The sequence below is a fragment of the Cyrtonyx montezumae genome, unplaced genomic scaffold (genome assembly GCF_038088225.1).
Source record: "Cyrtonyx montezumae isolate F1298 unplaced genomic scaffold, pur_monq_1.0 scaffold_3, whole genome shotgun sequence".
NCBI lineage: Eukaryota > Metazoa > Chordata > Aves > Galliformes > Odontophoridae > Cyrtonyx > Cyrtonyx montezumae.
The window spans coordinates 77,355,084-77,380,429 of NW_027072034.1; the positions used below are offsets into that span (position 1 = coordinate 77,355,084).

General features: G+C 35.4%; 1 protein-coding gene across 5 annotated transcripts in view; it reads left to right on the plus strand.

The window, feature by feature from the left end:
- CBLB (Cbl proto-oncogene B) overlaps positions 1 to 25,346 on the plus strand; it is a 122,924-nt gene that overhangs the window by 5,940 nt on the left and 91,638 nt on the right. For all 5 annotated transcript variants that reach the window (XM_065741973.1, XM_065741972.1, XM_065741970.1 and 2 more), the window contains exon 3: positions 3,532 to 3,782. In XM_065741973.1, coding sequence (XP_065598045.1) covers positions 3,532 to 3,782 — 251 coding nt within the window. The remainder of the gene's footprint in view (positions 1 to 3,531; positions 3,783 to 25,346) is intronic.

The following is a 25,346-nucleotide window of genomic DNA, read 5'->3' on the forward strand; positions in this document are numbered from 1 at the left end:
CAGTTTCAAAGTCTGTTTCTGTTAGATTAAGATAATCTTCTAGTTATTGATGGATAGAATTGCACTCTACTCCAGATCTACAGGAACAATAAATATTCAAATTTACACTGAGATAGTAGAAGGAGGTCTTTCTTGGTTTACCTCAGTGAGAGAAACATTTCTTAGTAACTCACTAGTTGATTGCTTTTCTCTCTTTTTTTTATATTAGCAAACTAAAAAAAAAAACAAAAAAACATGCTTTCAGTCACAACAATACACAAATCATGCAGTGATATGATTCATGTCTGCTGCTGAAGTGTTGGGTAAGGGCTGCTCTGTAAATGTAGTATGGAGATTTTTATTTTTGTTTCTTTGTTTTGCTCCGAGTTCTGTTTTCTTTTGAAGAAAGGTATGTGCACCACTTCTGTGGATTGGTAAATCTTTTGCGTCAGCAGTTGTCACTTCTTATTGCTTGCTTTTAATTGTGAACTGCTGTCATATGTATCAGGACATCCTGACTCTGGAAACCATATGGTTTACCAGCCATTTCTTTACAAACTGACTTCCTTTGGGCTGCAACCTTGTGCAAAAAAATAAAAGCAAAAAAGCCTCGTACCACTTCAGTGCCTACATAACTCTAACTGAAAATTAGCTTTTTTTTTTCTTCTTCTTCCACGAAGAATGCATAAAACTAATTGAGCTGTCCAATACAAAACTTTTTGTATGCATTTCTTTAAGCTTTGTTCTGGAGTTGAAGTTTCTGCTAGTGTTCTGCATTTATTTCTATAAGTTGAAGAGATGAGGTAGTTTGGTAAACCATGACCACAGGATCTTGTTCTGATGCGTGTGTGACTAATGTCACCAGACTGGAAAAAAAAAAAAACAGCCAACAAAACCTTTCTAGAACATCTGAAGGAGAAAATAATTCTTTAACTGGATGTTCTTTTTGTGTTTGAATGGATTGACTGTTTAAAATGCAACATTCAACATAAGCAATTTTTTTATACAGGATAAGCAATTATTTTTAATTGTAGTTTAGTATATACAAAGCCATTCACATTTTTGCTTGTTGACACATCTGATTGAAAATACAGACTTCAGAAAGAGAGATAATTCTTTGATCATGAGATTTAAGAAAAGTGAGGATAAATAAGCAATTAAAATGATTGCAGCCTTCTCTGCTTGTAGTCTCTTCACTGCTGATTTTTTTTCCTGAGTAAATATTTTCCTTCTTTAAGCTGTTATTTTTTGTTATTGTGCTCCTTGTTCCAGAAGGTTGAAACATCTAATCAGTGATATTGATTGGTGGCATCTGGAGTTTGCTTTGAGAGAATGTCTATCTTTATTGATTTGAGTTTTCATCAAATCAGAAAACAAAAATTCACATGAAAAAAGGTCTACAATTTTCATAAGGGTTTATCTGGGAAAATTTTATTCCTATCTTTTGGGATTACAGTTCTTTCCTAACTCTTCTACAAAAAATTTGTGTGTTCTATGTATGTGACTTTCAAATCTGTCTGCGCTTTCTTTGTTCCTATTTCTGAAGTCTCCTTAAAGAGTTGTCTGTCAGCTTAATTTCAACATAAAAATAGAATATGTAATCTTTAAGTCTCTCATGTTAGTTCCTTTCTTGATCACTCAGGCAAGTCACTTAATTGAACTATTGAAGTTGTTTCAGAATCCCTCAGAACAAATGTGATCTTCTGTATCTGTCTGTTCTCTTAAAACTTATCTAGTTGCTATGTTGTCCATCAGTAAGTTCAGGTTTGCTTTTCTGACCTTTAAAGAATACTATCGTGTGCAACGTATGTTCTTTGAGAACGTTATTGTGGGCATCAGTTAAACTGTGGTTTTGACTGTATATTTTACTCTGATAACATTTTCTTTATCACTTTAAATATAAACAACTTATTTTCCAAGTTTCTGCAGCTCCAGAATTCATCACTTACTTGTGAGATTACCAAAAAGTCTTTATGCTTTGCTTCTTTTTATCTCCAGCTTCCTTCTCTTCTTTGGAGGAACTCCTTTATGTTCTGCTTAAGTTATTCTAGAGCTTGCCTTGAAGACCTTCTTTACTGTTTAGACCTAGAAACACTTAGCATACTGGACCACTCACTAGCATGCTGAATTGTGTGATGTTCATGTCCTCATGTTAGCCTGTATCAGTCTGCTTTGTCTCCCACTGAGACTGTAAATTTCTCTGTGGGAAGGACTGTCTCTTCTACAGTACATCAAATGGATTTCTTATCCATTACTTGATGTAGTATGTGGAGGGGTAGTACAAATTACTGAAATTACAATGGATCAGTAATATGAGGGGTACTGTTGCAAATATCATGCTTTAAATACTGCCTTTGAATGATACTTGTTTCTGTAGTACTAATGAGTTTACACTGTTCTAATAGTGCTAGACATTTTTTTAAGCTTGTTGCTAATTGACTTCTGTCTGTTCTTCTATCACCACTTCTCATCGTGGCCACAGTTTCCCTAAATCTCATTGTGTGGTATGTTTTGCTATATGTTTCATTCTGAGAAAGAAATAATTATGTTTTTACTTGACTGTAATGCATGAGAGTCTGTTAGTTCACTATGATGTAGGTCATGAAATTGGGATTGGAGCTAGCAGTATAGCTTCAAGTTTACAAAGGGATGTATATGGAACACATTCCTCCCTGAAATGCTGAATACTATGCACTTTTTTGAAGTTGGTATGTTACTAGAAATAGGAATCTTCTTTCAGCGGTGTTAAGGAACTTTTATAACCTTGTTAGTTATCTCAAATTATCTAAGTCATTGATACACTGTGGCAATCCCCAAATGATACCAATTAAATTTTATATGCCAAGGGCTTATTTTTCTTATAGGTAAGTACACATGTGTACAGGCATGTGGAATGTATCTCACTGCAGTGTTTTAGCTGAGCTTGGGTAACTCTGCTATATCAATACAATAGTGTTAAAAAGATGATAGTTTTGATTCCTTCACTTTGTACAGAAAAAACTACCAGATAATACAGGTAGCAAAGAGATTATTGCTTTAAATATGGATGTGTTCTGGAAACAAAAACAGTACCGCATTCTTCCAGAAACATTTCTAGTGAAGACTAAATTCAAATAAAAGTACTCAATTAATCTGAAGTTTATTTAAAAAAAAAACATTATTCAGTATTTTTTGCTTATTTTAGAAAGGTAATGATTACAAGTCCATGAACATGTTCTTTTTCTATTACGATGTACCTACTCTTGGCATGGCTTGCAATACTGTGCTATACTTGCTAGTATAGTTCCTAGAATATACTGGGCAGGCAAAACTTTTCTTCCTTTAAAAGCTGTACAAGCAAACCGTGTTTGTTGTAGGTGTGACAGCATTATGTCTAATTTGATTTCCTTTAACATCAGGGGCTATGTTGAGATTTCATGAAATGTAATGGAGGTGGGGCTTAATTCTTCATTTCTGAAAGTTGGATAAACATGCCTGTGCATTTTAAGATGTCAGACCTTCTTTTGCCCCCAGCATATTTGTCTTTTAAAATTCACTTATTTTTGCTTGTAGGTAAGACTGTGCCAAAATCCAAAGCTTCAACTCAAAAACAGCCCGCCTTACATACTTGACATTTTACCAGACACCTATCAGCATTTGCGGCTTATACTGAGCAAATATGATGACAACCAAAAACTTGCACAACTCAGTGAGAATGAGTATTTTAAAATCTACATTGACAGTCTCATGAAAAAATCGAAACGGGCTATAAGACTCTTCAAAGAAGGAAAGGAAAGAATGTATGAGGAGCAGTCACAGGACAGGTAAGTGAAACATTTAAATATAAACTACGTTATCTGGCCTGTCTGCATTCTTAACGCTGTTTTTCTGTGACTATTGTCTTGACGTTTTTAATTATTTAAAGAGCAGAAGTATTTATTGTTTGGATTCATTGACCCTGCATGTCAAACAATAATTTGCTGCATTTGTTCTGCTGCATGCTCTTATCTGTCACTTTGCGACCTTTAAAACCAAGAACATTTCCTTCATAAAACATTAATTTCATTGTAATTACTTGTTCACGAGGCCTTACAGTATGTAGTTATCTCTCTGGCAGAGAGTGAGTGACTGGTATCTGGTCTGAGCTTGACCTCCCCAGCTCGCTTCTCAATACTGTGGGAGCCATAATGGATGTTGACATAGAGCTTTCACGAGTGCTGAATTGGAGCAAAATATTATTCATGTTTTTGAGGTACTCTACAATATTAGCATAAGGTGATGCTAATGTTAGTTGGTGCTGAGAAATTTGTTTAGAAACCTAATGGATTCCTGATTTGCTGCGTTTCAATTTTAATAACCAAAGATGAGTGTCTACTTCGTGTACTGTTTCAGTGGTGGGTAAGAAGGTTATTAATATTTGAACGTTTTATGAACTAATATTAAAATGATATTTCAAGGACTTCTGTGTGAAATCTGCTGCTTTGAGAAGGGATGAAGCAGAGATGTGGCAATTGACATCTGTCATTTGTGGTATATATTTAGACCTATTCAAACAAAAGTTATGACAGTGTTTCCAGCGTCTCTTACTTTCAAAGGATTCAAAGGAGGTACTGAGGAAGGGGTAACAGAGACAGTGTATGGACAGATTGTATCCCTGCCATATTGTGTGCACCTGAGCATGTGAATAGGTTTGTGGTCTAGTTTTACTGCTGGTGAAATTGGGGGTAGAAACTGTGAAATGTCCATATTGTTGTAAATGTCACTGCTGTTAGGTTTGACTGATGTGTGTTCCTTTCAGGTCTTCAGTAATGATTATAGCTAGTCAGTGTAGTGTGGTCATCCTACTGTGCTTGGTAACTTACTTGAAGCTTGCTTGCCATGTAAGGATTTTCATGTTGAGTCAGTATTTAAAGACCCTTCAATTGTGAAAATACTTAGTACAGTTTATCTAACAGGAGCAAAAATGCAGTTCATACTACTTGAGTGAGTATAGATCTTGATAGATGCTTTCTGTTTGAATTCATAAGTACAGTAAAAACATTCATTTAGATGCATCCTTGCTATAACTCCTGGATGAGTTGTTTAGAGCTGTGCCTGTGGTGTTCTCTATAACCTATATTTTTTTGTACCTACAGAAGTCATTGTGTTGCAAAGGAAATAAAAACTTTTTATGGTAAGGGAAATCTGACAGAAGTGACTGCATTATGTAGACAGGTTTGATTGTGACATCCCTGTGGTGCACAAAACACGCATTTGCTTGTGGTTTTACTTCCAGTTAGCAGTAAATTAAAGCCAGTTTCAATGTAACTTCTTCAAAAACAGTCTGCCACAATCACTGAGCCAGTCATCTTAAACAATGTTCTGGATGCTCTTTCTAGGTGCTAGAATTGCTGAATAGCTTTCCTCTTTCCAATTTCTCACTTCCCTTTCTGCATAAGAGTGACAGTGGTGATTCAATTATGTCTTATGTAGAGCAGGCAATTATTGAAGAAGGTGCAGTTAGTGTATTTATTGTCATTTACCAGGTTCATTTCTGTGAAGTGATTGGAGAAGGATTTTAAAACAAAACATAGTAATGAAGTGCAATGATTCACATTGCTCTTTAAATTTATATTTTGGAAGGTGATAATTATGTTGCCAGAATGATAGTTTGAAGCCTGAAGAAGGAAATGTAATAGAAACGGTGGTTTTTTTTGTGCTAAAACATCTAGATGCCATTCCTCTATAAGGTGTATTCTGACATACAGTAGAAACTAAGGCTGGAACGTTTAAACAAAAAATAGTAGTATTGTTCCAGCCATTCCAGAAGTGTCGCTTCTTCATCTCCTGGTGATTCTTATCTGCGTGCATGTCCTAGTCTTAAGTTGAATGAAGGTATACTCATTTGCTCAAGCCTTGTGGCTAGTATCTGCTTCCTCTTCTGAGCTTAATCATTTCAACTCTTGTTGTAAAGTTAGTAAAAGAAGCTTTCTATTTAGCTTCTTCACTTCAAAATGTTTCCATAAACCTAAGTAGTTTAATTGTTAACTTTATAAAGAAAACATACAAGTGATCATTTAAATAAATATTTTTCAAGATCTTTTTTAAAAAGCAGTCAGCTTGAAGTGTAGTCAATATTTAAGGGAAAAAAAAATAGCCTTTGATACGATGACACCCAGCCAGTTTTTCTGGTTTTCACTCTCACTTTCCTGTTTGGTTTTCTGTGTCTCTGAAGTAGTTGGACAGGGAAGTTATTGTTACAGGGGAAGAAAGCAACTGGCTACATTTGGAAACATACTCTATATATTTGAATGTCATACTTGTTAATCTACTAGTATTATTTTATAATCTTTTAAAATAATGGTACATCTTGAGATGGAACTTGTTCATTGTCTACTTAAACGTTTCTGAGACAAGTGTAAAAATGTAAAGCATATGTCTGTATTTTATGAATCTAAGTACTACTTCTTTCAACCAGAGTTAGTTGGCTACTTGGCTTTAAATGGCATTGCAGAGGTGGAATTGGACAATAATACGAATACTAAGTTGTGGGCAATGCAGCTAAAGCTGAAAAGATTAGAAACACTGAGGCTGGTTTGAGGGTGAAGTTAGTTCAGAATTCCTATTTTATGCTTTCTTGGGAGAACTTTATACCACTTGGTCATATAATAGTTCAGATTCTTCTTTTTCTCTGTTCATGCATTTCCTTGGCATGTGAAGCTGTGAATTAGTGTGTTTACAAAGTACTTTTTTTTTCTTTCAATTTATGCTGACAATTGAGCTCAGCTAAGGTTTTTGAATTAAGTCCTTTAACCGACATGTCAAAGTACAGAGCACTTTCAGTAAAGACCTTTCTACTGCTTATTATGAAAGCACAGATTTGATAAGAATTTGAGGTTCATAACTTGACTAGCCTTGTAACTTGATTCATAGATTCATAGGTACATTAGATTGGAAAGGACCTACAAGATCATCTAGTCCAACCATCCTCCTATTACTATCCCTACCCAACTACTAAATCAAATCCCTTAGCACCTCATCTAAACGCTTCTTGAACAGCGCTAGGGATGGAGCCCCAACCACCTCCCTAGGCAGGCCATTCCAGTGCCTGACCACTCTTTCAGAGAAAAAATGTTTACTCAGGTCTAATCTAAATCTTCCCCGGCGCAACTTGTGGCCATTCCCTCTCGTCCTGTCATTATTTATCAGGGAGAAGAGGCCCACCCCCTCCTCACCACAACCCCCCTTCAGGAAGTGGTAGAGTGCAATAAGGTCTCCTCTGAGCCTCCTCTTCTCCAGACTAAACAATCCCAGCTCCCTCAGCCGCTCCTCATAAGACTTGTGCTCCAGACTCCTCACCAGTTTTGTTGCCCTTCTCTGAACACGCTCCAGGGCCTCAATGTCCTTCTTGTAGTGAGGGGCCCAAAACTGAACACAGTACTCGAGGTGCGGCCGTACCAGAGCTGAGTACAGGGGGATGATCACCTCCCTGCTCCTGCTGGCTACACTATTTCTAATACAGGCCAGGATGCCATTGGCCCTCTTGGCCACCTGGGCACACTGCCGGCTCATGTTGAGCCGAGCATCAACCAACACCCCCAGGTCCTTTTCCTCTCTACATTCTTCAAGCCATTCTGCCCCAAGCCTATAGCATTGCATGGGGTTATTGTGGCCAAAGTGCAGGACCCGGCACTTGGCCTTATTGAACCTCATCCTTTTGAGCTCAGCCCAGCTGTTCAGTCTATCCAGATCCCTCTGAAGGGCCTCCCTACCCTCAGGCAGTTTGACACATCCTCCCAACTTTGTGTCATCTGCAAACTTACTGAGGGTACACTCAATCCCCTCATCTAGGTCATCAATAAAGATATTAAACAAGATGGGCCCCAATACTGACCACTGGGGGACACCACTCATAACGGGATGCCAGTTGGACTTAACTCCTTTAGCCCTCCAGCCAGTTCTTCACCCAGACAAGAGTGATTGCATCACCAGAGGAGACTGAGAAAAGTTTAAGACAACTTTTTTGGTCAAGTTGAGATTGTTTTGGTGGTTTTTTTTTTTTTTTTTGAATCTGTCCATTGTATTTGTTGAGTAATTGAAGCTGCTATTTTAAAAGAGCCAATTGACTGTTGGTCAACATCAGGGAATTAATTTGATAGTTGTTGGTTAGTAGCCTTCACTGAGGTTTGAAATTTATTGTGAAATTATGTTTTTTGTGAAAGCTATTAGCACTTCGCGAATCATCTGATTTGTCCATTCTCATTTTGTTAGTCTTCAGTAAATTCTGATCTGAACATTGTAAGTTCCATCAGTCTGCTTAACGTGATCTGTAAGCTTCTAGATTGTATAAATAATTGTTAGATAGTAAATGTATTGATTTGCTTTATTTTACTCCTGCTGAAGTTGAAGTAAAAATCTTAGTAGAATCCTTTCGTCTATGTGGGTATCTTTTTTTTCTTTTTTCTTTTTTTCAGATGATTTCATCACTACAGTATTTTGGACAAGAAGCAGCATCCTTGCTTTTTGCTTAAATGGCTTCTGAAGCGTTAACTCACTGCTTGAAGTCTGTTACTGTCCTTGAAAAAAAGACAACACTTTCAGTGTATAACCTATAATATGAAAATTAACAATGGACCTTGGCTATTGGTGCATTAAAATGAAGAGAGAAAAAAGAGTGCATAAGTGATTGGACTTGGAGAAGGAAATGCATAATATAAAAGCTTTCAAAAAACAGTGTTGAGAATTTTTCCCTGTTTTCTCTCCCTGTTTAATGGGATGTAAAACCAGATGTAAACCAAAACAGATCTAATAAACTCTTGGACATACTTGAACCTCATGAGCAACTCAGCTTTAATGCAAATTTAGTGAAATGTGTGACATTTGCCATTTTTTTAGTCAAATTAAACAAGGAGCATAAATAGAAATAGAAATAGACCTTTTGAGACAAAAATTCTTGTTGCAGAGGGCAGGTGAGAACACATGGAGGTTACAGACGGTAGGTAGTGTTATGACAGTTTGTTTTCAATATAAAACAAATTGTGTGGCTGCAGTTGCGAGGCTATATTTTGATTTTGAGGTGTTTTTGAGGCAGCTATTTATTCAGATTCCTGAGGAAGATGGATTTTAAAACCTCAGTATATCCTAATTGAAAAAATAAGTTTCTAAATTATTAAAATTGATTTAGATCCTCAATTCATATTGAGTTGACGGAGGAGGAATAATATGTGCTTCACTTTTACATTTCTCTCTCATAAAATCAGACTGTGTGCTAATAGAGAATGCTCTTTTGGATATTTTATTGAGTTATTTGATGTTGACATCTATGCAGAATTTATCTTGTTGTGAGGGAGTATATGTAGTCTGATCTGCTCATTGTTCTACTTTGTATAATAACTTGTACCTAAGAGAAATTTTGTATGGTAATAATGCCAAATTATGGTGTGCAGCATTTATATTCACTGTGTTTAGAGGTGAAAACTTTCAAAAAGCACCAAGTTGTGGGGAACCAGCCCTAAAGTCTTTTCATGTGTTATTATATTTTCTTTTGTGATAAAAATGAGTGACAGTTCTGCTACTGGGACTACACAAGACAATTGATGCAGTGTCTCTACTGGTGTAGTTCCCTACATTAGTTTTCAACTTTAGAGGACAGTATAGGATGAGAAAGTTAGCTGGGAAGAATGAATGGTTTTCTGAAAATAAAGTAATCGTGGTCAGAGAGGTCTAAGAATACACAGTCTTATTTGGAAATGAAGCTACTGGTCATCTGTTCCCCCTTTGTAACAGTCTAGTTTCCCACATCCCTTCAGAATAATTTTTACACGCTCTCTACTGGGTGCAAATGTGCATGTGATAAGTTGTGCTGTTTTCAGATATGATAAAGCTTAGTGATAATATCAAGCAACCTTAAATCTTATTGAAGTACACAAAATAATGACTTCTGAAGTTACCTTGTAGAAGAGGAGGATCCTGGAATGGGCCTAAAAGGGTCACTTTTGAGTGTGTGGTTGGTTTTTAGAGAACTTAGTCTTCCATTATATCTCTTATGTATTTTCCGCTAAAAGTTGAAGAATAAAATCTCCTTTTTATCTCTTTATAGATTAAAAACAATTTGGGAAGAATAGCTTTTAAGTGAAGTACTTGCTACTGGTTAATAGTTCTCTGAGCTGCCTTTCAAATGTATAGGAGAACCCATTCAGAAAAACATACGTAGTATAGTCAGAGTAAAAAATGATCAAAAATCAGGCTAAAATGTGTGTCATTTCTGTAAATGGAAACTTATAGTAAATTTTAGCTAAGCTGTATGGAATAGGAGATTCTTCTAATCTGAAAAGGAGAGGAATTAAGAGTTTTGATTATCACAAGTAAAGTTGAACTGAATTCAGAGAGAGAACGAGCTATTGATGGAGATGGCGATGGATGAAAATAACCATTGCATTTTTTTGAAATGTGATGTGTGAAAAGGAGTAGAGAGTACTTTGTAAATAATGTAATTTTTTTTGTTCCAGTATTGAGTGAATTTGTTTACCTTCAAAATGACACAATAGTTGCATTGTCAATAGTTATAGTGCCTTTAGAATTATAAATTGATATTGAAGGAATGAGGCTTTTTAATTCTAAAAGAAGACTTACTGTCTTCTGCACAAAACGTTTGTGATACTGAGAAGACAAATGTGTTGGTACGTTTCTCTTATTCTCTTAGATTGAAAAATTCTGAACAATAAAACAGCGTGTTCTCTTTGAGCCATCTCAGGGATGCAGTTTGCTTGATTTAACAGATAGGCACTTAATGCAACAGTTAAATAAAAACAGGTGAAATAACTCCCAAAGTGTCACCAACACACAAGGAAACATCAGTAAGTTGTATCTGGAAAGAAGTATAATCTTAATAGGTAATAATTTAAAAAATCACTAAGTAACCATATATAAGAAATAAAACTTACCAACAAAGCAACGAGGTTACTGTAATCAGCAACATGTTTGCAATGTGAATAGTGCTTCTTGAAAATTTTGGTTTTGAGTGCAGCAAGAGTAGAGCTAAAGGATGTATTAATGAAATAGTGATAGGACTAGAGAGAATGGCCTTGGGTTATGCCAGGGAAGGTTCAGGTTAGATAGTAGGAAAAATTTCTTCTCCAAGAGTGATCATGTACTCAAACAGGGTGCTCGGGGGTGGTTGAGTCACCATTCCTGCAGGTGTTCAAGAAACTTTTAGGTGTAGTACTAAAAAGCATGGTTAAGTGGGGAAATATTGGTAGTAGATAAACAGTTAGACTGGATAACCTTGGAGATCTTTTCCAACCTTGTTGATTATATGAAAACTGTATTTGTATTTGTCTGTAGCTTATGATGTTATGCTTTCACCATAGTTTCTGTAGATTTCCCATGTCATAACTATCCTGTTTTTAATTAAAGGTTTTATCTGTAGTGTGCTTGTTATCCAATTCTTTACTTTGTGCAAAGTGAAATATATAGGAGGATGTATTACCAAATATCTTGACAGATCAAAAACAGCAGTGAACAAGTAATTTGTCACATACTTGGTCATAAAGATTGAGTTCACCATTTTTTCTCATGTCTGTTATGAAGATAGACTTATGTATTTTCCTAATATAATCTAACATAATACACTAGCAGGCGTGTAAGAAATAAAGATCTGGGAAATATAAATGGATGATTGTAACTGGTAGTGACATTTAATTGAACTAAGATCCTCTTTCTGTAAGGGAATCTCTTTATTTAAAAAAAAAAAAGCTTTAATTTATTATTTTGTTATAGTCAGAAAGCACAAATGTATTTTCAGCCTAATATTAATAATACTGGTGTGTGTAAAGAATAAAGTTCACAGCCATATAATTTTATGCACTAGTACTAGTCTAGCATATGTATCGCATAATATAAAGGTGCCTCCTAACAAGAAAGAATACCAAATAAGACCTCTATAGCTTATTAACACCTCCTCATTGTTTTCTACATCTTGAGGCCTAAAATGTTGCACAATATGCGTTTACATGGAAATGACTGAGAGTAGAGATCTAGATGCACTCAAAAAGTACTTGGCATATTGAAGGTTTCTTTTAGATTCTGTACTGGTGGCAGAAATAAAGACTTGGTTAAATCTGAATTGATAAAGTGTATTTTAAAGAGCCACATTAGTTATATCTGGGGATCTAGCCTTCAGTGTTTTTCTGCTACTTGTTGTCTAACTTGCATTTATTCAAAGAACTGAAACCTACATACCTACTAGAAAATCTGCAATCATTCCCTAACTTGCATAGAGGCTTATACTATAAAAATTCTGTTATCTACACTGAGAATTGAGAAACACATTAATAACCTTAATTCCTTGTATGTGTCAGGCCTCAGTGATGTCCTGAAGGATTTGCTATCCTCTTTCCCTCCAAAAAGGGGGAAAAAGAAATAAAAAACCTTGATTAACCCTATATTAGAGACACTCTTTCCTTTTTAAGAAGAAAATTCATTTGTTAGGTGTCACTCTTTAACTGTGATATCTTGGACAATACTATATTATTTAAAAATGCATGAGGACAAAATGTGCCTCTGTTGTAACAAGTTGAAAGGCATTAATTTAAGACAAACTTATTAGCATTTGTTTTCAAACTGATTCAGAAAATGGTCTTTATCCAAGACAGTACTCCACAAACTGATCTCAGAGTTGATCTGAGTCATGAATGTCTGTCGTGGGAAGTATGAAATGCAGGGTCAGTAATAAAACATCCGTTACCTAGGAACATTTGTAAGATGAATGTTTAAATTTTGTTTAAAGCAGTCATTAGTTTCTGAAAGCTTGCAGGTGTATGACCAACAGCAGACCTTTAACTGCTGTCTAGTGGGAAAGTATGTAGATCTGAAGAGAAATACCTTGAGATCTTTGCATGTTGACTTTTTCAGCTGCTTATAGGGCTGAAGAGGTGTAGTCATTAAAAAACTTATCTAAATTATGTTTTATTTTGAATTTAATATCAGTGTGTATGCTCACTGCTCTTACTTATTGAAGAAAGCCTGGTCTTTTCAAAAGAAAATTGAATAACTGTAAACTCAAAGCTGAAATATTTAGCAAATCAGGTACCTAAGTCTTTCATCAGTGTGACAGGCTATAAAGGGTTAAAAAGCATGTTTAGTGAAGATCGAGAGCAACAGATAGTCTGAAAATGATTTATGTAGTTCAAGTATAGTCTATTGTTAAAACTCAGAAGTAAGGGTTTCTATCACAACTCTTGAGCTTGTGTTCCAACTATTATATTTGTTATTAAAAGAAGTTAGCTGCTCTCCGATACACTAGGAAAGGAGATAACTATTCAGTAGCTTAGCTTGTTATCCATCTTTTTATATTTCGAATGATTTGTTTTTAAAATACTAGAGAAAACTAGTATTTTTGTAATGAAATATTGTCCTAACGTTCGGCCGTGAAACACTAAAATCTGAAAAGTATATGTTCCTTTGCTAGTCATCCTGATAATAGCATGGCAGAGTTGATCATAACTTACAGACAATTGATATTTTCATTAGAATAGAGTCTTTGTGCACCTGTTTTATTTCTAGCTTGGTTCATTCTAGTTATTTCTGTTTTCTCTGCTTATGTTGGTCATCATCGGTCACTTATGTCTGTTAAGTATTATGATATTTAATTCACTGCAGTGCTTCCAGGTTTTATTAGAATAAAGAGTAGTATTTAGGATTCTGTGCCTTCTGGCTATAGCAGTAACAGCCTAATAGTGGATGACAGGAGTGCTGATAAAGGCTCCTGTCTGTTCTGACTTCATACAAATTTTTAATCCACAACTGCATCTTACTGACAGATCCTTCCTGGTGGCCAGTGGTTTGTTGTTTCTACAACTAAGTGATTTGTGTTCTGTGCTCCAACTGGGGAAAAAAGACACAGAAAATAATGTGGCACATATATTGCCAGTTCTTTTTTGTCCAGCTGAGGAAATCATGTGCCAACAAGATGAAATCTTATCTCCATTTACTCCTTCTAAATGAACTTGTTTAGCATAGGAGACTGGAAGATGAAAATCATAATTCTTTTTTCAGAATTCTGCATATCCTTTTTACTTCATAATTAATGGATGTACCAAAAGTACAAAGATTCAAAGCAAAAATGAATAAATAAAAGAAACATCCTGTTCATGTGCTTCCTTTTACTGTTAATCCCCACAATTAATGCCCTATGATGAATAGGCCATAATCACTTACAGAGCAGCACAGTAACGTAAAAAGACACTACTCATCTGGGAGGTGTTCAGTAGTATGGATCACTGGTGACCCAGTTGGTACACAGCTGTTCTCTAGTCTATGCGTATGTGGTTTCATTAACTACACACATATCTGTCTGACAGGCTGGTAATGATTGCCTAAAAGGAACTTTGCCTTATTTTATAGTCTCAAGTGTCACTGAGAATGAGTAGTTTGTTTTGTCTCATTGTTCTGCTTTCTTTGGTGCGGGGGTGGAGATAAGCAGAGAAGAAGGTTTTCTGTGTTCATGAAGATCTCAGTTTTGGGCAGGCAGAAATGCATTTAGATGCCATATTGCAGTTTTTCAGTGTCTTTAAGAATATGCCCCTTTGAAATGTTTGCTTTTAAGTGTTTTTTTTGTTTGTTTGTTTTGTTTCTTTTTTTGTGCTGAATGAATTTATCATTTCTATCCCAAAAATCTAATTGGGCAAGATAGGCATTGTTTATTAGAATTTTAAAGTAGATTTTTTTATGAGTGTAGACAGAGGGACAGATTCATGGATATTTGTTTTTAAATTTAATCCTTTATTACTTCCTGGCAATGTGGTGTGTTATTGGAGTGGATGACTGAAAGGTGTTTTGGTGTCGACAGTTTCTCAAAATACATAAGCCCAGCGCAGCCAGAAGAGTGATAGGGAAGAAATGAATAGCTAAAACACGTAGGAAATATATTTGCCTATATTTATTCAATATAAGCAAGGTAACAAAAACACCTATCTCTTAGTAGCAATTATAACGTGACAGAACGTATCTAACAGCTGAATCACTCCAAGATAATGGAAGAGAAGAATCATATCTGTTACAGTGGTTTGAGCCTGAATTTATGGATGGGGAAAAAATAAGTATAAATGTGCTATTCCTATGTTTCTTTGTGCTTTTTCACATAATCATCTATTCTGCAGTGGGTCTTTTCAAGACAATTTTTACTTTAGGCAATTACACCTTGTTCAGGCTTGGTTTTGGCGTATTACAGACTTCAAACTGCCTTAAACTTTGTCGTGGGAACAAGTCTGTCTTACAGGGAAATCAGCTGATAGCTGTGACAACATTGTTGTGCGTATTCACCGAGCTGTTATTTAAGGTGCTTATATGATCCTTCTTCACCCATGTGGAAAAAAAGCTCCAGTGATTTTCCTTATAGACATGCATATATACATTATAAAATATTTCTCGCTGGAATTGTTGAAGGAAGTGAAATTATATTTCTAAATTTCATACTTCTTTGTGTACTTATGTATAGAAGCTTCTACAGGTTTTCTATGTGGCACTTTATTTTTGTTTTTAAACTTAGTTAACTAAGTAAGAATCTGTTATGAAAGAAAATCAAAACAATATGCTGACTTTAATGCTGCTCCTTTATTCCTGGATTTTCAGTTTGCTTTATGTAGCAGCAGATGGTCCATCTATTGTTCCATTCTTCTTCTGTGAGTCTGACCCTGTGCAGTGGGTGTGTGCTTTTTTGGGGAGGAGGAGAGGGAGCAACTAAAATAAGCCTTTTTTCCTTTCTTTTTTTTTTAATCTGGAAACAATTAAATTTGTTAAACTGTGTTGATGACCTGGAGAATTCTAGCACTTCAGAACTGCTTTAGTTTAAGTGCTTAAGGTCATGCCTAAGTTCTGTCAGCAAGGTGTTTTTTATTGAAGTATCAAGGGTAGTTTTGATTCAAAAGGATTGTTAACCATCACAAGCACTGTTTTGTGCCATAATTTTTCCATATGGATAGGGATTCATTTGAGATACTATGAATAAGCAGGATGAGTGCTTTCAAAGAGGCATTCCTGCTGTCCCACATCAACCATGTGGGCTTTCAGTTAAGCTTCCCAGGAAGACAGCAACATATGTGTACACAATGTGTGTATTATATTGGCGCCCACTCAGTGTTAAAGATGTGTCAGCATTTCCAGAATAATTCCCTATTTTAAGAGCCTTGTTTCAACCTGCATTTGAAAGTTAGCTCTGTGTACATTGTGCATGCAGTTTCAGCCCTCATAGTTTTCAAGTGTGAATTTTTTTTCAGATGAACATAAACCCAATGAATGTATTACTGAATTGAATGGAAGATTTCTAGAAGCATGATGTTGTGATAGACTCCTCTTACTTTGAATCAGTGCATTATCACTATGCTGTAGCTGTGAAAGGTTCCAGTATTTTTGAATAATTATAAGAGATGAAGTACATGGCTACTTTTTACTAAACATCTTCTTACCATACTCCACTGGGAATATCTGCATTCTGATTTTTTTAGATGTTCCCTATGGATGGGGTTGGGTTTAGCAATATTGCTGTGCAAACGTTTCAGTGATCATGTGGTCTACTTTTTCATGTATTTTGCAAAGGTAGTTAACGAACAAAAGGCAATCTAAAAGTTTCTTTTATGCTCACTTTCCAAGTTTCTTGAAATATTCCACGTGAATGGAAAAACAAATGTTTATTTCATAAATGATGAACTCATGTTTGTGGTTGGTACTGACTCATCTCTGTGACTGTTGCCTGATGTTTTTTTTTTAACAATCTCCTTTGAGTATAAGGATTTTTCCATTTTCACTGAATATGCACCTGCAGATTAAGGTACCTTGGAAATAATATGGAATTAATAGATATTTACCTTGTGTGTCAAATTAATCTTAAAAAGAAACAAACAAAAAAAACCTGAAAAATAGGGTAAATGTGAATCCTTTTATTTGTTTAAACCATGTTCTCCAATTTGTAGCATTCTTTCCAGCAACAGTTGTCTTTAAAATGTAGCAGGGCTATATAGCAGTGCATGCTGATTCTGTAGTATGTGGGTGACTGTGTAGGATCAGAATTCAGATTAGGTTTTGAAATTACCAGACTTCCAGTATTTAGTTTATGAGCTTAAAGAGTAATGTGCTACTATAGTTTTGAAAACTACATGCTGCTACCAAAACACTCTTTTCTGTAGGTCTGGGGTTTACTAGTTGATTGTAATAGCAGAACAGAAGTTTTCTTTTGAATAAACATGATTCAGCTCAGTTTGCTTGAATGGCACCTAAAAATTTCCAACTAAACTGCAAACAGTTTTGTATTTAGTCCTGTGTTTGAACAACAGCAGGCCAATGAGAGATGCCTGCAGTATGAAGATAAACAAATTGAAGGTTTTCATTATTCTGAAATCTGAACTCAGAACTGCCAACCCTAGAAAAGGTAACTGTGTACTTTCCCAACAGAAAAGGTGTGTAAGCAGGATATTTCTGTAAAAATGTCTGTCGTGCATCTCTAACAGTTGTGCAAGGACATCCAAGGGGTGGTCTCACGTATTTGGACAATCTACTGCCTCTAAATGTTTTACATAAAGTGAATCCTGCTAATGGCTTGCTTGAACCTCTAAATGAGAGGGAGGAGCTAAATGTGCAATATACCATCTAATTTACATAATAGAGCAAATATGCAATTTGCCACTTATTTAGTTTTTGTGTCTCACTTTAAATACTCATACTGATTGCAAAGGAATCAGTTACAGCTTTTATCAAAGCATTTATCAAAGTTAAATGAAATTTAACACTTCTGTTCTGAACTCCTTGTTTACATGTTACTGCCAAGTAATTAAACAATCTCCCCAAACTTGAAATAACCTTCTGGAAATTGGAAGTTTGACTATGGAGAGCGATGTTCTGAAAGCTGAGCTGGAGAAATTCTGAAGTGCGCTGTAATTGAATCCTTTGGACTATTTTATTTATTTGTTTATTTTTGTTTTTTGAAGAGCGAGATGTTTAGAAGAGCACAGTGGGGCAGAGAGATCATCAACTAGATCACCTGGACCTCAGTGTATTTAGCGGAGGTTACAGCACATTACTTTTGGGTATACAATCTGACTCCATTTCTGATTAGATGAACCACTGTACTAGAGTTGAGTTAGCCCTAAGAGCATGACTGTTGTGTAGTCTGCAGGTGACAAAGGCTTTAAATCTTGTGTGAAACTCTGATTTAGAGTGTAATAAATATGTGCATATACTATGTGTTCTGCAATAAATATCTTTACAGGATAACGGTCATAAACATCATGCAGTCTTGAAAAACTCATGTGGTCTGTCCTAATTTCATCTGCAAAACTTTTTTTTTACTTCATTCATGTTTGCAATTGCACCTTTTTTTTTTTTTTAATGATGCCTGACTAAATTGTTTTGTCTGATGCCCAAAGTAATGTTGTAGTAGGTGTGGTATGTACGTTTTCTTTGAATGTGTCACAGTGATAATGGAAGTGACTTGGAGTAACCTCAAATAAAATCAAAATTACTTCTAAATCATCTGGAGCAGTGATGCAGACATATGAAAGCGAATGTTTGAAATGATTCTTAGGATCTAAGACATATTTACGTTCCACGTATTTGATTCTGGTATTTGGTAACATACTGTTTTTGTACATCCTTCTGACATAGTTCATAAAGACTGTGTATTTATTTATTTATCCTGTATTTAATATTTCAAAAATAATTCATATTTATTACATACTCCAACTGGATGGTAAAATACACGGTCACCCCAATAACAAAAAGTTGTTCAAATAGCCTTGAATTGGGTATACCTCTGATTTTACTACTTTCTCATTTCTGTACAAGTCCTGTGTGCTCAAGAATTCCCATTGCAATACTTTTTCCCCATCTACATGATTAGCTTTCCCTTCCCACCATGATATTGTTAAAATGTCCCAAGATTTCCTATTCCACAAGGCTAAATTCACCCAAGAATTTAGGATATGTACCTCCCCTTAGGGAGCAAAAACAATATAGTCAGCAAACGTGGTTCTCTATGACTGCAGTATTTGAGGGCACTCAAATACTGACAGCTGAGATTTTATGTACCTTCTTTATTGGAGAGAAATAGGTAGTACTAATGCTGACCTGTCAAAGGCTATTCAACCAAGCACATGCATAAAAATATATATTTCGTCTTTGAATAATTACAATACATTTTTATTTTCCTAGTCTGGCAAGTGTTCACCAGACATTCACAGAAAGCTTACTTTATTCTTTTTGATGTAATTAATATCTGAGTGACAGTTTTATTTGTACAGTACTTTACCTCTTCAAAGCTGTGTTACAAAGGGTCGAGTTTTATGTTCACAGAGATTTAAACAGCCACGCTTCAGCTTCTTAACTTACATACTTGATCGCTCTGCAAGTGTTTTAGCTCTCTTTTTAGTACACACCTTATCTATTATAAATGGTTTGAAGAAATCTACAAATGAAGCTCTAGAGGATAACTACTTGAGGCTACCAAAATTTGTGCTTTCCAAATTAAATAGCAAAACTCTTTTCTTAGTGTTCTGATGTTAACAGAATATTTGAAACTTTGATAACTTACTAATACGTTGGGTGCTTTATTTGTGGACTGCAGGACAATACAGTGCCATTGAGATGCATGTCTGCTTCTGTTCCTCCTTAATTAAGTGGGCTGAGTTTGGTGCTGTAGGAACTGAGGTATTACATTTGCCTTGGTGGTACTCTTATGACTAACAATTTTAAGCAGTTAGTTGCAGCCAGCACTGAGACTTGCAGGAAAGAGTGAAGCAGGAGGAAGTATATAAAGGTCTGACTGACCCACATATGCACCTGAAAACTTCAATTTGTGGCTGTTTTTCAAAGGCAGTAAAAAGGAAAAAAAAAAAAAGAAAAAAGCAACAAAACAGCAACAACAAAAAGCCCACTAAAGGTTGAACATTATTTTGTTTTAAGTTTCAAAGTAAAATACGTATTAGCTTTTGAGGATACACTCAATTTGTATAAAAACAAGTAACCTCTCAAGAATTCCTTCTCAGTTGATCTATTTTATGGACAGAGGCTCAGTCACTTACAGTAGTTTGTCAAATTTATAAACAGAATTAACAAGAAGAGCATACAAGTGAGATTCATATTACCTGAGATGTCTTAGTTTTTCTTTTCTGTGTGTGACCTCATGCTTTGTACTGAAAAATCAAGAATCACTGTCAATAGCTGCCTCCAGGAATGAGCGTTTCAATATTGTGATTGTAATTTAATTAGATTCTGTTTGGCTTACAGTATATGTTTAATATGGAATTTGTGGGTACATCAGAGAATGAATTTAAGCTTATCCACCTCTTTTGAACTGTAGCCAGTTAAAGGGCTTGAGAGTTCTTCACAGTGAAGAACTAAATAAAATTTATTAGGTAGCTGACTGTGTATTCAGATCTAGTTTACCCACCAGTGAAGATCCATTGTTTTTTGTTTGGTTTTGTTTTGTTTTTGTTTTTAACTTAAATGAATTGACATAATTGAAGTGCCTTGGTTTTATCTTTTCTGTTTCACACCACAAGTTTGAAAACAATACTTATTCAGTTTTCTGAAAAGCCAGATTCTGCAAGTCCAAGCAGCTGCTTCTGCTGTTCTCACCAATATTCCAGTCAAAGTGTTTGTAGTTAGTGCAGGCTTTTGGAAGTTGGTGCATCTTCTGGTTGAAATATGCCGAGGACGAAGACCACCTCAATAACGTATTGGAAAAGGATATACATCACAATTTGGCAAACCAAGCTTTTGCTTCTTTGAAAGATTGAAATTACTCTAGTGTATTTGAATTACTGAAGTTCTGCTCTGTCTGTCGTATTACCTGAGAAGTATGTAGGATGTTGAAGTTGAGCACTAGTTTTTTTTTTTTTTTTTATTTGTTTGTCTGTCCCCCCTACTGAACTGCTTAGACTTGGAGGCTGTGGGGAAATGATCCCAGCTAATAAATTCTACTAGCGAAGAGCTTTACTTTAGAGTTGTTGATTTATATTACTTATTGTGCTGTTGGAAATGCACTTGCTCTAAATATTTAAACTTAATTAGGCAAAGTTTTTCTAGGATTAAGCTCTTTATTTTGAAGTCCCCTTTTTAAACTTTGCATAATAATTGTAATAATTTTATATGAGGAATTAGAAATAGTTTACGTCAATCATAGTTAAATTTTGCAATATCCCTTTTTAAAACTTTATGAAAAGTAAACTCACATGCAGACTTGTTTTTAAATAGTGAAATGATTATTCTAAAGTTCTGTATTTCTGAAAATTGAAACGTTCAAATCTAGTAAGACCTAGACCTACTTGTAGACAAGCATATAATTTCTCAACCCGTAATCCACAGTGTAATCCACAGCTAATATTGTGTGTGCAATAACTAGAAGATGGATTTTGAATGTATTCCTAGCTTTTAGACAGTATGCCATATTTAAGGACATTGTTTTTTCTTCACCTAGGAATTGTAGAAATGGAAATACAGATAATTGTGAAAGTAATTTCTCTAGGATTATATAGCTTGTTCATTGGAGCTCTAGGAACAGTGTACAGGGCTTCACATTACAGCTTCAGATTTTTAAGAATTTGTTACTCCTATGCTTTGATCACAAACAAGTAGATAGAATAGAGCATATTTGAATTTATTGAAACTGTTACTGATCTAGGGATTTGCTGTACAACCAAGACAAAGGTGAATTTTCTAACTCTTTCCAGGAAGAATGATGAGAACATTAAATGTAGAGCTACTAGGAGAAATTTGATTTTTGTGTGGATGGTCACCAAGCTTGCTTAGAAGCTTCTTTGACATTGCCTAGTCATCATGCAGGCATGTAGTGGATATAATAAACAATAGTAGATTTACAGAACATGGCTAAATTTACTCTAAAAGTAGTGGGTTTTTTTTTTTCCTGGGGAAGAAGATGACTTAATGAGCGTTAATTATTTATTTTTTGCCTGGATGAAAGTAGAATAAACTTAAGGTCTGTTATAGTAACTGGAAATATAGTCCCCAATAGGACTACAGTTTCTGGACTTCAGGGCAAAGTTGAGAATACATAGAAATGAGTGTTCAAACTCTGATTCATGTCCTGGGAATTTAATCTCATGGAAAAGTAACTTTTATCACTTTTTGAGTTGATATACCTTTTTAATTGAAATACATTGCCCATCTGAAAATGTAAGTGCTGATAGTGTTGGAGAGTCAAAGCTTCAGTTTGGCATTATGTCAGACTTGAGTGTCCAGTGGACATGCTAACATTAAGATTTATGTAAATGATAATTAATTTCTTTCATCCCAAGCTTGGAGGAAGGGTCTGTCTCTTTCCATTAATTTAATGATTACAAGGAACAGTCATGGCTATGTATAAATAACTCTCTTCAAATATCTATTTTAATGTTGTAACAGCTGGTCATCAAAAAGAAGACTTTTATGGGCTCTGGTTTCAATTTAACGTTTACTGAGTGTGTAATCTTGTTGACTCGTGACTGAAGTTGACAGGATGTAGACTATTGATAACAGAGATTTCCTGTCCCTTCCTCCCCTTAAGACCCACTTTTTTTTCTTCTTCTGTGAGGAGGTTGGGTGTGGGAGAAGATCTGATGTTGCCTTCACCGACTGGTGATGATGATCCATTGCATGTGTGTAATAGACACCAGCTGGATGATGGTAGCCCTGAAAACACAGACTGATTAAAGCTCATCTAATGATACAGAGGAATGCACGCCACAATTTCAGATGGCTGGAGAGGAAACCTTCCAGCAATCTTTAATCTGGGTGATGCGAGAAATTAGTGGTGATAGAAGTGAGAAAATTAGCGTGGGAGAAGATTGAACGAAAAAATGTTCCCTTGCAATGAGCAAGCATCTGAGGCAGCATGACTTTTAGGTATTATATGACTTTTAGCTGTATAAATTGTTAACCTAGCACAGTTACATTTTGGAGAGGAGGAGGCTGCTGACATCATACAGGGTTACTTGATTTTGTCTACTTAATTTACATGTATGTTTTCTGTGGCAGTGTAGGTGCAGTCGAGCTGAAGGGGAAAGTGATTAAAGATAGAACACCAAAGTTTGGTTCTTTTCAAGAAAATTTTATAGGTAAAAATAAATAATTTAATTCTCATGTTTTCAGTTGTGCAGTGGACAAATTCGATTAGGCCTGAAAATAAAATACAGGGAGAAACTGGATGTATGACCACATGACTTTCTAGTTTGCGTAGGGAATAATCATGGAAGCAAACCATGGTCTAAATGTGTTGGGTTTTTTTTAAGAGAGCACATTTAATAAAGTTTGGATTACTAAGAAAATATAGAGTTACAGAAGGGTTAATGAAACGCAGGGGCATTTCATGTGAGGACATGTCTGAAGGTTGTAGGACTCTGACCACTATATTTTCCTGATCTTTGCACTGAAAGTGAATGTGAGCCCATGTAAGGCTGTACTTCAAAACTTATCAGCTGTGTGCATATTTGTAAGATGTGGGATTTAGTTCGTCTTGGAAGATCAGATGAGAAACTTGCTGAATTGTAAATATAATACAGAGAGAATGATATTTTAAACCTCAGATGTGTTCTAGTGGGTAAGAAATATTCATTTTCTTGTTAACCTTCAGTAAATATGTCTTGAGTGTGTGTGTGTGTGATTTTATTCATTTGAAGTAATTCAAAGTTCACTTTTTTCTGACCAGTTCTACATTGCCATCTTTGCTCCCAGTAGTTTAATTTATCATATTCTACTCCAAATAGAAATATATAAACCTTAAGCTCCTACTAATTATTGAGGAGCAGATACCTGAGCTGCTCTGCTAATGCCTGCTGACATAAGATATGGTTGCAATCCACTAGATTATGAATAGTGAGAACATACTCTCATTGATGTGTTTTATATTTGCAGTTTTGTTAGTAAACAATGTATTTGTCAGTAAAACTCTGAAAAGCTGGCTTTAGATTTAGGCAAGCGTAGCTGGCTGTAAGTTCAAAATACTTCTCATTTAGTATGTCCTAGTGTAATCTGTTGTAGTATTGCAAGCATTGTAACTCTTTGGGGCAGTAGTTTATCAACTTTCTTTAGTATTAGCTATTAACATGGTTTGGCCTATGACAAAGGGTCAAAGCCACCCATGGATCTATGCTCCAGGAAAGGGAGAGAGGGGGGAAGGAAGGAAATGGTAAGGAGATGGGCCTGGACAAAGGAAAACAGTGGCAATGAAGTAAGGGAGAAAACATAGTTTACTAGGTGTAGTAGCAGAATGTGAGATAATACAGTATGATTGGAAAAAAAGATAATAGATCTAATAAAATGAGCAAAAAAGAGTTTCCAAAACTGAAGTCCTTACTTTAAGACTGTAGATGAGGTGGCCAGGGAGCAAAGTGGGAAGTCTTGTGTCTCCCAGTCTATTTTATCTTTCCCTCCAAACAGAAAACAGAAGCAGAAAAATGAAGTCTTCTAGAAGTTGTAGTTCATTCTTCTGTTCTTAGACCAGAATTCGTGAAGTATGTTGGCAATCCATGGGACTCCAACATTTAACTTTTTAACTCCCAGTGCACTGCACGATATTATGATGTGGAATACTGATGACAAGCCATGAAACAGTGACATCTATGAGGTGTTCATGGTTTATGGCCAACATCTATAATACAGCTATTTCAGATTGGGCGTGGACCAGATGTGTGTCTACTTAAGGTCTCTATATGCACACTTAATTTACATGTGCATGGGAAAGTTTGCATGTGGGTGCGTATATATGGTTGTCTGTGTCATATTTATTTCACTACGTTTAGAAGTTGTAGCCAAATGGATAGATTTCTCTTTGGACAAATACATGTGTGTGTGGAGAAAACAGTCTTTTCCAAAGGAGAATGTGCTATTTCAAACAAAGTTCCTCTTCAGATATCTATTTTGGGGTGCTGTAAAAATGAATATAGTGTTTCCAGACTGTGTTAGAAGTTGCTTGGAGTCAACATGTGTGAAGACTATGTAATTATTTTAGTTTAAATTTTCTATTTGAAAATAGATCCTCAAAACATTAGTATTTGCCAATAAATAGTTTAGATCTCAAAGGTAAATGTATTATTTCATATGTTGTAGAAATGAAATGAGTTCTGATTTGTGACTCTCAATTTGCACATGCTATCAAATTCATTTTTTAATTCAAATCTTAGAAAATACACATCTGTGCTCCTTCTTCATTGTATTTTAACACATTATGTTGTTTTTGTACTATTTGAAGAAGTTCAGTGGATAAAGTAATTTTCAAAATCCTATGAAGAAACAATGCTTCTAGCAGTAGTGTGCAGTTCTAGTTTCATTCTTTTAAAATGTGGACATTTTAGTATATTATTATGTCTGAATGGTACTGAAATTTTCAGCATTCCCTCTAATACAGCTCACTTTTTCTTTTGAGC